We start from the raw sequence: 12,203 nt of genomic DNA, 5'->3' as shown, positions 1-12,203 counted from the left end.
TGAAGTGCTCACTTAAACATTGATGTATGAATTAAAACTCGCCCGGAAAGAAATCTGGAAAATCAGACTTTTTTTGTTGAACGATACTACAGCCGTAAAACTGAAGGTAAAACTTAATTGTTTTGTTCAGGTTTAAGCCCGAACCTATTTCCCAGTATAGCCCACCTCCCTGGTGTTCTCGCTTTATGGTGTATGTGGGGAAATGCGGATCTATGCTTAAATATTCCAGGAATCGGATTCCACTTTAAACCTTAACTCTAATACTGCGGTAAAGTTAAACTTATATGCATATATCTGGCTGTAATATCTTTCAATGCTGTAATATAATTCAGTGTTTGTATGTGTGCGCTTCATGTTCGATAGTCCAGCTGTCTTGCTCTGGCGGTGAATGGAAACATCCATCCATCCATTTTCCAAACCGCTTATCCTATTGGGTCGCGGGGGGTCCGGAGTCTATCCCGGAAGCAATGGGCCAGCCCATCGCAGCCCGGAATGGGGGGCCAGCCCATCGCAGGGCACACTCACACACCATTCACTCACACATGCACACCTAGGGGCAATTTTGCAACTCCAATTAGCCTCAGCATGTTTTTGGACTGTGGGGGGAAACCGGAGTACCCGGAGGAAACCCCACGACGACATGTGGAGAACATGCAAACTCCACACACATGTGACCCAGGCGGAGATTCGAACCCAGGTACCAGAGGTGTGAGGCAACAGTGCTAACCACTGCGCCACCATGCCGCCTGAATGGAAACAGTGCAATTATTAATAAATACATATAAACATATAATATTAAGTTACATGGTGTGCATTGTCCAACACATTTTAATGCTTAAAGCTTCATTTTACTGGACAAGTCTGTATTATTTAGATTTATCGCAAATGTAACGCGATCCACAAATGCGCAAAACACGTTTCAAGTGTGAAAATCGCTTTCTATTTTGTAGGTATGTTTTTACACAGCACAAATTAAAAAAAATACGTATTTGTGGATAGTTAAATATTTGTGAAGCACGGTACATGTTTATGGACTGTCTTCTGAGGGTTACAAATAAAGTTCGATAAAACATCAAAATGACGAAAAAATGTTCGCGTAAATACTGTATTTTGCGACATCGAGAAATAAACGATAGAGCATAATTGCGATATTTGACATTTGTATTTCGTCTTCCGATATTCATCGTCATATTACACAGCCCTAGTATGTCTTTATATGACGAGATGACAATCTTGAATGTCACCTTAAGAGTTTACTGTGGAAAATAAACAGACGTGATTGTAAGGCTGGTGAAATAGATTTTACAGTAGATGATGATTCCTCCGCCCTGCATGCTGTGAGCGTATCCCGTCCGATCAGGCAGGTACTCCTAGGCTTCATTTACAGATAAGCGGCCTTGGTAAGCGAAGAGCAGGCTCACTTTGTTCTGAATAGGGGGGGGGGGGTGGTTCGGCCCTGGTGTAACTGCTGCTAATTGAGAGTTCTTCAGCTTTTATGCCTTTTATTGTTAATCCTGAACTATGCTGGCATATAAAAACAGCACAAGAGGTACATCCAGCTGTAGGATAAACAGGATATGGGAAAGCAGCAGGGAAGTGTGAGCCTTCAGCAGGGGGTGCTGTGTTACGGCAGTACCTGAGGTCTTAATGGGAGGTGGGGGTGTTGCAGGATTGACTGTAAAGAGCAATGCAGCTTATAAAGGGTTTTCCTCACAATAGCGACAAAGAAAGAGTATAGGAAGAGTATAAGTATTAGGTACACAAAGCCAATCCTCCCTCACATCAATGGTAAAGAGAGAGTATAGCGAGTATTAGGTACACAAAGCCAATCCTCCCTCACATCAACGGTAAAGAGAGAGCATAGCGAATATTAGGTACACAAAGCCAATCCTCCCTCACATCAACGGTAAAGAGAGAGTATAGCGAGTATTAGGTATACAAAGCCAATCCTCCCTCACATCAACGGTGAAGAGAGAGTATAGCGAGTATTAGGTACACAAAACCAAACCTCCAATTTCTTTTTCAACAAAGGTTTCTCCTGAGAGACCTAGAACTGCCAGTCTGGAATGGAAAAAGTCCATAGTCGTTAATTTTATTCACCTCTATAGTTATCTGTGCTGCATAATTCATTAATTAAAAATTTCATGTTTGAGGTGAGCCCAGGGAAAGCATGATGGCTACTTTTAATTCAGCTAATCCTTCTAAATCTAGGCCTTTGCACATTTTCTTGCATTATGGTGTTTTAATGCTGTTATGTGATGGTATCTGAGTGCTATGCTGGTACTACATCCATGTTTAAGCAGCCCAACTCTTTGACCTCATTTTTTTCTTTTGCAAGGTCATCACCTTACCATCAACATCCAATACAGATTGTCATTGAATCCATGAAGCGACACAGGCGGCCGCCTACGACACCATATTCCGAGGGGGCGTCGACTTAGCGAACCGATTTCATTTCGTCTCGGACAGGGAGCTGAAAGGACCCAGCTTGAACCAGCCATACATGAAATGTCCAGTGTGAAATGTGATGCACCTTCCCTGATACACCCAGCCACATTCCGTAAGTGCAGTTTCATTACTTCCATGGGATTTAGTGCGGCTCCCAGTCCCGATACTCCATCATGATGACTTACAGCTCAGTTGTAAACGTGCACTTTGCTGACGGCCCCTTTCTCTTTGCCTCGCTCTGCCTCGTCGCTTCTGCCCTGTTAAAGCGCAGCTGGTGCAGGAGACATGGCGTAGAGCTGGCCCCCTTCACCGAGGACAGGTACAGGGAGCCCCATCTTAAATCATTTCATTTTTGAGGGCATTAACCCAGCTTAATTTAATTGTGTCTTTTTATTGCCGACAGCATATAGCTGGTGAAACACGTGACCAGCAGTGTCTAACATCTGCTCAGGACTAATTACCTTATAGTCGTCGTCAAAACTAACAGCAGGAATTGGCAGGTCCTCATAGCAGGACTTTACTAAGAAATATACAGAAGAGCTACATACAAACAGGGATTCAGAAACAGATAAACAACACAGTGATAAAGATGAGTAATAGTCTATGTTACTGGCTGCTCATTTACAAATGCAAAGCCAAACAGCTGATGGTAGCAAACAGCATAACTGACACAAACTCTGCTTTGCCAAACCATGACGAACGGCCTCGAATCACCATCACAGGCAGCAGGCCGTTAGATAACAATAAAAGTTACACGTTGCACCTCGCCTGTTCCTATCAGTCATGGTTCGTTTTCATCTTCCTCACTCATTATGGCGCCTGCATTATGGGCCAAGTAGCCAGTAATTAGCACCATAATATTAGATCCCCCACTGCAGGTTAATGGAAAAAAACCACCTGAATTACCTGCACAAAATAAATATACGACTCAGGAAAAAAATGAAGAGATCACAGCAACATTTTTAGTTTCCCTAATTTCTCGTTTATGGGTGTGCGCCTGTGTAAAACATACATTTTTTTGTAAACTGCAGCCTGGCTCTTCCCTGTTCTCATTGGTGAGGGGCTTCTGCCTAGTTTTATAGGTCTTTATGGTCTGTTAGGAGTCCTAGCACTTCTTACTATGCTATCAGTGCACTTCCCACCCCTTAATGTTTCCTATTCTCTTTGGAGGTCACTTGAGGTCACCCTCCGATTTATGAGGCACATAAGTCGACAGTCATCTCCATTAGAAAGTCACTTCTGCCCTCCTGGCTGGTTTTTGGTCATTGCTACTGTCTCCTGCTTCACCTTGTTCTTGTGTACTGCTGTCTTAGAAATTTTGAGCGAGGAAGCAGCCTGTCTCTCAGTGTATCTTTCTGCCAGCAGAACCAGGATTGAACCAGGATTTAACAACGCAGATTCTTAAAAAATATGGAGTGGTCTCATAATGTTTTCCAGAGCTGTATGTAAGCAGGACGGGAAATTAAAGCTTGCCTTCTCACCTGGGGCGAATCCGACAAAAGGCGAGTACGAAAAACTGAACACCAGCCCGCTAGCTCGTAAAAAGTAAAACACACCCTGGACACTGTCAGTTTGATCCCCTTCCCTCTGGAAAAAGATACAGACCAGAAAGCAAAACAAACAGACTCAGGAACAGCTATTACCCTAGAGCCGTTACCTCTGTAACCCTCCATTACCAAAGACTGATAAAAACAGACCGAATGTAATGAGCAAGACTCATTCAGGACTAATATTTACTGTTGCACAATGTTCTGTATTTCGTTATCTTTTTTGTATGTCTGATTTATTATATTTACATAAATTTTGCTTATTATGCTGCCTCTGATGGTGGTGCAGTGGTTAGCACTGTTGCCTCACATCTCTGGGACCCGGGTTCGAGTCTCTGCCTGGGTCACATGTGTGTGGGGTTTGCATGTTCTCCCCATGTCGTCGTGGGGTTTTCTCCGGGTACTCCGGTTTCCCCCCACAGTCCAAAAACATGCAGAGATTAATTGGAGTTGCTAAAATTCCCCGTAGGTGTGCATGTGTGAATGAATGGTGTGTGAATGTGCCCTGCGATGGGCTGGCCTCCCATCCTGGGTTGTTCCCTGCCTCGTGCCCATTACTTCCGGGATAGGCTCCGGACCCCCCGCGACCCAGTAGGATAAGTGGTTTGGAAAATGGATGGATGGATGCTGCTTCTGAGAAAGTGCCAAACAAACTATTCAATCTCAATATTTAATTACACTCTCAAACTAATAATCTATCTACATTTTTCACTGAACTAGTCCAGCTGGCTACTAGCAAGATTTCTTAAGCTCCACCCCTATATTTAAGGTATAAAATGAGTTCAGTTGTTACCAGTGTCAGTTGTTTTATATTATGCATCTGGAAAATAACTACATGGTTATGGAAGAAAGCGAAATCTTATGCAATTGAATATGTTTTATGTCCTTGACTGGACTTCTCATTAAATACCTGTGTGTGTAACTGTAATGTGCCCAAGTTATTGAGCATAAGACGTCTGCAAGCGACACTGAGAAAGGTTCTAGGTTACTAGTGGTCATGTCTCCATCTGTTAGGCAGCATTGGTGGGTCCAAATATCTGCGGTGACACCTGGAATCTGCCACAGATTTTGTCTTTAAGACTGGCAGCCCGGACGACTGATACGGTCCATGCAGGCGAGACGCGACGAGCTCACAGCTGGACGGAAACTCCCCAAGGACGCTCAAATCTGCTCGGATCCGCAGCAAAAAAGAAATGAAATCTTTAGTACATCCCTTCATGCCTCAACAGTGCGTGTAACCTGACATGCAATGATAATGATGTCTGAATTAGCAACTTAATGTGTAAAACATATTTTCAGTCCATATTTTCAGACTACAGACAAAACCTTTTCCTATTTGGAAGTGATATCCGTGAAGCATCAAAAGCTCTTGTATAAGCTAATGCCAAAGCAGATGCTATGGCCCCTGTAGAAGCTAAGGCCCAGCAAAATGCTAAGGCCCCTGTAGAAGCTTAAGCCCAGCAAAATGCTAAGGCCCCTGTAGAAGCTTAGGCCCAGCAAAATGCTAAGGCCCCTGTAGAAGTTTAAGCCCAGCAAAATGCTAAGGCCCCTATAGAAGCTTAGGCCCAGCAAAATGCTAAGGCCCCTGTAGAAGCTAAGACCCAGCAAAATGCTAAGGCCCCTGTAGAAGCTTAGGCCCAAAAAGAAGCCAAAGCCCCTGTAGAAGCTAATGCTAAAATAGATGCTAAGGCCCCCGTAGAACATAAGAGATTTACAAACAAGAGGAGGCCATTTGGCCCATTAAGTTCGTTCGGGGAGAACTTAACTAATAGCCCAAAGTTGTTAAAATCTTATCTAGTTCTGATTTAAAGGACCCCTGGGTTTTAGCTTGCTCTACACTAACAGGAAGACTATTCCATACTCTAACTACACGCTGTGTAAAGAAGTGCTTCCTCAAATTCATTTTAAAATGTTCTCCTGCTAATTTCCACAAATAATGAGGTGTTAGATTGCATTGGGAATGGCATTGCTTGGGAGTTGAACCCAGAACCAGTAGTATTAGAGGCGGGAATCATACCCCTACACTAACAAGGGGCTCAAAGACAAGGTCCCTGTAGATGCTAATATCCAAAAGAAACCAAAGCCAATGTTCAAGAAGATGCTAAGACTCCTGCAGAAACACTAACAGACAGTGAACTACCTTATATGATCTGCTTCCCAGAGACATATCACAGCCATTGGTATCCTAATTGGATACGTGCTTCTCAAAATATAACCAGGTAGGGATTAACGTACTGTTTAACAGTTAACTGCATAAAGTTAATTCTCAACCAAAAGGCCTAAGGTAATCTCTCTGCCTCTCTCTTGGTCTCTGTCTCTCTGGTGTACTTTTGTCAGGTTGCCGGTCTTGAAATAGATCGGAAGGGCCCCTTCGTGGCGGGGGCTGAAAACGTCTTCACTTTTGGAAAGAGAGATTATTCACAAGAGGAACAAAAATGCTCTTGGCACATCCTTAACCGATGCACATTTTAACACAACTGCCCACCTTTGATCTTTCATGTTTACCTTCTCCACATAACTTGAAACCACCTGTCTTCATGTACCATGAGCTGTCAGACCCATTATTAGATAATGTTGCCCTTATGACATCTCACTCAACAGTAAACTCCTCTTTAACAACTGTCCTAACTCACACAATATATTTTTTGTACTACAATGTTTCTTTCCACCCCGTCTAACAGACTGCATCATCTCAGCATCTAATATCCCATGGACACATCTCTAAACATCCAGCGGGGTGTTTTAGCTCCTGTCAGGATGTTCTGCAGATAAAGCTTTACAAACCTTGTGGAATCTAACAGAACTGGGGAGGACGGCTGTGTGGGTGATGCCTGTTTACGGGTTTCCGTGGGCTCCACTTGACCAACGTCTACAAGGACACCAGAGGAAGCATGTTTTTATTTCAGCTCTGGTGGAACGCACAAACCGTGTAATTATACTCACGCTTCAGTGAGTTTTCAGATTCACTCAGGGCAACAAATAAGATGATAAAGACAAGTGGCCTAGACTGACCCACAGACGACACCAGCTGTGACACTCAAACAACCAGAAGGAGAAGTGTCAAGCCACCATCTTGGACAGTGATTCCCAATCCGGTCCTCGGGGACCCATAGCTAGGCCATGTTTTTGCTCCCTCCCAGCTACCGGAGCAAAAACATGGACTGTCCGTGGTTCCCTAAAGACCGGATTGGGAAACACTGATCTAGGAAGGAATAAATATCACAATGCGTGTATGGGGAGTTTGGCACTGTCAGTCACTGACGGTGGGACACACTGACTACATCCTACCCCTCAGCATCCCGCAGATCACTCTCACCACATCCTAACCCATGGCCTCCCACTGCAGACTATAGAAGCTGAAGCTCTTTAAGAGTGATTTCTCTCCAAATTCCCACCCAGTCTTTACGTATTTTTCTCCAGAATCAGTCATTTGTTCCATATTAGTGCCATAAATGCATTTGCAAGCCATATAACTCACGGAGTACATGCTTAGCTAGTATCATATGCTTATCATTACATGGGTTAGCTTTACTGAAAGCAAACACTAAAGTTCATGAAAAAGATTGAATAAATCAAATATTTCCAGTGTCTTACGAATTATGTAACAAATTAATTCCCGGTCATTCATCAGACTTTCATTTTAGTTTATATATATATATATTTATAGTTTATATTTATTTCATTTCAGTCTTAAATACAGAAAACCTGATAATTAATGCATGTCCACCTTGATACCTGTGACTAAACATGGTAACTAAATATGTAAATAAACTTCAGCTACAAAAGGAATTGAAACAAACCACATTAAGATTCCATAAGATATTGTGAATGAGGGAATTACTTTATCCTCATACAACCCACAATCCATATCAATGAGCAATAAAATGTTACCAGTGCGAATGCCGGGTATTTTGATGTCTGTAGCAAAGCAGTGGACATAAGACTGTCATCCTCTTGGATGCAAGAGCACTGAATGAAACCCTCAGTTTCCTTCATTCCACTTTGAACTTATACGTGCTCAGTCGACATGTGATTCTTTGTCTTCAGCGTAGCAAATTGATTTCAGGGATAACGTCTCGAGTTCTTCACGCAATGCCAAGGCTGCACATTTCTCAAGAGAATCGTGTATCACTTAAAATGCCATGTGAGAAAACTTGCCATTTGATAAGAAGCAGCAAAATCTTTTCGCCGTCAGCCAATGGGGGGCCAAAGCATGTTCATATCAGTGAAAATACACCAATTGAACATCTATACTGTATGCATACCACTTAAGGATTCTAATACCACAGTACGCTTTTCTGCTATACTCCACATTCTTATTACAGCTTCATGATTTTGCCACAACTGTAAATCGTCCTTTTTCCTGAAAAGTCATTTTTTTCCATGTTTTTTTCCACTCATAACCATGTGACAGGAAAGTGCTCATAGCATTCAACTGAATCACAGGGAAGTAAATGTTGAGCTGCAAAGGCTTAGTGTTTTCAGACAGTTTATGCTTCCTACGGCGCCCCAAACCAGTGTGCGCCAGTGCTGTGCCTGTGATCCGAAGGCCCCAGGTTCACTTGGGCATTTGAGCAAGACCCTTAACCCTAATAACTCCAGGGACTGGCTGGCTGGCCCAGCTAAAGCATCTACTAAATATGCTAATACAATAGCTCTTCAGCTGAAATCACAGGGTCCCCTGTCCTGTGCGGACTGTTTGCAGCATGTGACTGGCAGGTATGTGTGGTGTCCTGATTCTCCACTCGGACACAATCAGATCTGTTTTGGCAGAGTCTTGAAGCACCATCCCACTCAGGCGAGAGATCATGACCCTACTTGGGCGTGTCCCCCCACATGAAACAAAGCCTGATTCCGTGTGAAGCAGCCACTTCACAGATCCAACCTCAGGCCTCAACACACCCTACTCCTGGTGGCCCTGGGAGCTCCATTGATGGCGCAGCACTGAGCCAACATCACGAAGAGTTACAAGTCACTCAGTGCACAATATGCAAGAACAGTTGAAAAAATAAATACAAATAAGTCAAAACACAACATCATATGTCTGGAAAACATACTTACAGTACTATTTAACATCTTACTGTACCAAGACTTAGACTGAGACAGCAAACATATGGGTCCGGAATCCGTCTTGAAATGAAAACAAGCACGTTTAAAACAAAAGGCCTCATTTCACATAATGAGCTGTTTGGTTAGATACGTTACACGTTACACTGCACTAGCCCCAAATTCCTGTCCACACATCATTCCCATGTTCATTGCGCCACCCTTCAATCCAGCTTTCCACCTCATCCATCTCAAGCAAAACTCATGGGCAGATTCCGGAATCTCCCCACAATCCATGTTCAGATACAGCATACTCACTGCACTGCACCCTAATTAGGGAACATAAACAAGGAATTATGCACGATTACCACCCCATGCCCAAAAAAAAACAAACACAAACACAAGCCATATGGCCACAGTATACGCAGTGTAAGCATCTGTCTGAAAAGTTATTTCACTCCTATACAAAGACTTACTTCAGCAGTTCAGCCCACACTGAAATCCACCAGCATACAAGGGCAACATCTCTGCCATTCTTACCAACTGGCTTGTTAATTTGCTGTATATCAGACAGAAGGACATGAACCAAGCAATGCTTTATTATAATTGCTTAAGAGACCAATATGAGTCAGGGACGCCTCCATTTTTAAACATCACACTAAATTACAACAATGCCAACATACCTAACTATAATAGTATAATAGTATTGTTACAAAAATCACTACGACCCATGGGAAAATTTGATCCATCCATCCAAACTGCTTATCCTACTGGGTTGTGGGGGGTCTGGAGCCTATCCTGGAAGCAATGGGCATGAGGCAGGGAACAACCCAGGATGGGGGGCCAGCCCATCGCAGGGCACACTCACACACCAGTCACTCACACATGCACTCCTATGGGCAATTTAGCAACTCCAATTAGCCTCAGCATGTCTTTGGACTGTGGGGGGAAACTGGAGCACCCGGAGGAAACCCCACGACGACATGGGGAGAACATGCAAACTCCACACACATGTGACCCAGGCGGAGACTCGAACCCGGGTCCCAGAGGTGTGAGGCAACAGTGCTAACCACTGCACCACCATGCCGCCCCCCATGGGAAATTTTATTGGGAAAATTTTAAGTGAATTTCAGAAATTTAACAAAAGTTAAATCTTTGGATCACATGAATTTTGGTTCCCAAAAGTAGGACGAGGAAGCTTGGCTTGAGCTCATTGGCAGTCTCATCTCAAAAGTTAAATTTGAAGGGCAAGTACACTGAAATTAATAAATCTGCAGTCTACAGTTACAAGATGTCACCAATCACGTGTATTTGAATTCAACAAAATTGGTGGTATAATCTAAAGATGAAAACATTTCTGGCAGATTTCACACTTCAAATCCACAATCCACAGTCAAACAGTGTATAAACTGACCAACAGGAAGACTAGTTTTCTACCAATACATTTTTCTTTGGAGAAAACTAAGCTATACGGTTCTCAACCAGGTTACAAAACTAGCAATTAATTTTATATGTCGATACTATAAATTGCAAGGCTAGTTAAAATTAAATTCGCTATGGCTTGAAAGTATACTGACATATTCAGGATCACTGTTGTCAACTGGGCAGTTTCACCCTTAAATAGACACGAGTAGACTGAATAAAACAAAGGACTCACAACAGACTAACAAACAGATGTATAACATCTAAAATACAGTCTACATAACAAGGACTCTAGTTTATTACATATGCCACTACAAACGTCTGTGAATTACGTGGGAAAAAAACGTAATAGAAATTGCATGTTAAAAATATCACAACTGATTTGTTCACGGGAAAAGAAGCTGAGTTAAAAAAGGAGTAAAAGCCGTGTATTTTAGGAACCTATACAATTAAAAAAATAGTGTACTATCACAGTGAGCAACAGAGTTGTCACATTTATTTAATATAGTTCGTCTTATTCTTCTATTATGATGATTATTAGTATTGCTTTACTATGCTAATTTACATAGGAATATTTTACGTATAATTTCATGAAATATGTTAAATGAAATATAAGACAACATATTTTACTAAATAACCCCATCGTTGTACTAATGCAATGATATATATATATATATATATATATATATATATATATATATATATATATATATATATATATATATATATATATATATAAAATTAAATAAAAAAATAAAACCACAAAAAAATTGCCCTGCCGGTCTGTCTTCTTCATTTTCATTTTTACTCTGAATTTTTCATTAAGTGCACGTTTTAACACAACCAGGCTGTTCGCTGGCCTCTTGTATGTAAAAGTGTATCAGAAGCTCTACTGATGTTGAAAAAAATAGGTGGACATTGTCTTACTTCAGCAAGTGAATATTCAGTTTTTGTCTGAATATGTTGTTGCACAACAATCGTCTTGCCATTCACGCAAGTATAAAACAAATTCTCCAGTGTTTATAAACCGAGGTTTATAATATTCAAAATACGAACATTTCACAGTGGAAGCATCGTTTAGAAAGTTTATTTATAAAATAATATACATGAAAGATTTTATTCCGAGAAGGGGTCACCTCAGTAATGAAAAGCGATACTGAACAAAGACACTATAGCTTACCTCTATATGCCGGTACTTCACAAATACTCAATTTTGCAAAATATAACGGTGAAGATCGGCAGATGTGAAATGTAGCCCTCAGAATAAAGAAATGATGTCGGCCATGAGTACTTACCAGCTGTAAAGTGCATAGAAAAATCAGCGTGCATCTCCCGGTGCAACAACCCATTTTCCGTAAAAAGGAGCAAAAGCGCCCGGTGAAATGTTAGTCCTGAGCCCGGCTGGTGAAGAATGAAGCGTCCCGGTGTCCAAGCGGTAGGAAACGGGCATCAAAAAGACTGAAAGCCTGAATGATCCATGCAGACGCCGGACGGGCAACTATGTTAAAAAAAAGCATTTAGGAACTGGAGACGGACGCCTTCGCCTCGCCCTCAGCATGTCTGCAGGATCCCGTCCGCGATGCGGCTTCCACCCCACCAGGATCCCCGAGCCAGTCCGGAACGGACGGGGATTAGTGGGTTAATGGGTAGTTTGACTCTTAGTGTCTCAGGACGCCGAAGGGAGTGACCGCTTTAACCCCAAAAACAGCAGCCAGCCCAGGCTTCCCTCAAACTCACTCA

At 42.3% G+C, this 12,203-nt stretch overlaps 1 protein-coding gene across 1 annotated transcript in view; it reads right to left on the bottom strand.

Moving 5' to 3' along the window:
* Positions 1-12,203, bottom strand: part of LOC125709015 (sodium/potassium-transporting ATPase subunit beta-1-interacting protein 3) — a 66,274-nt gene extending 54,071 nt beyond the window's left edge. Inside the window, exon 1 of the mRNA XM_048976993.1 lies at positions 11,759-12,203. Coding sequence (XP_048832950.1) covers positions 11,759-11,812 — 54 coding nt within the window. The 5' untranslated portion in view covers positions 11,813-12,203. The remainder of the gene's footprint in view (positions 1-11,758) is intronic.

Source organism: Brienomyrus brachyistius, chromosome 15 (genome assembly GCF_023856365.1).
Source record: "Brienomyrus brachyistius isolate T26 chromosome 15, BBRACH_0.4, whole genome shotgun sequence".
Lineage (NCBI taxonomy): Eukaryota > Metazoa > Chordata > Actinopteri > Osteoglossiformes > Mormyridae > Brienomyrus > Brienomyrus brachyistius.
Note: the sequence above shows the minus strand (reverse complement) of the source record. Positions and strands in the feature narration are given on the sequence as shown.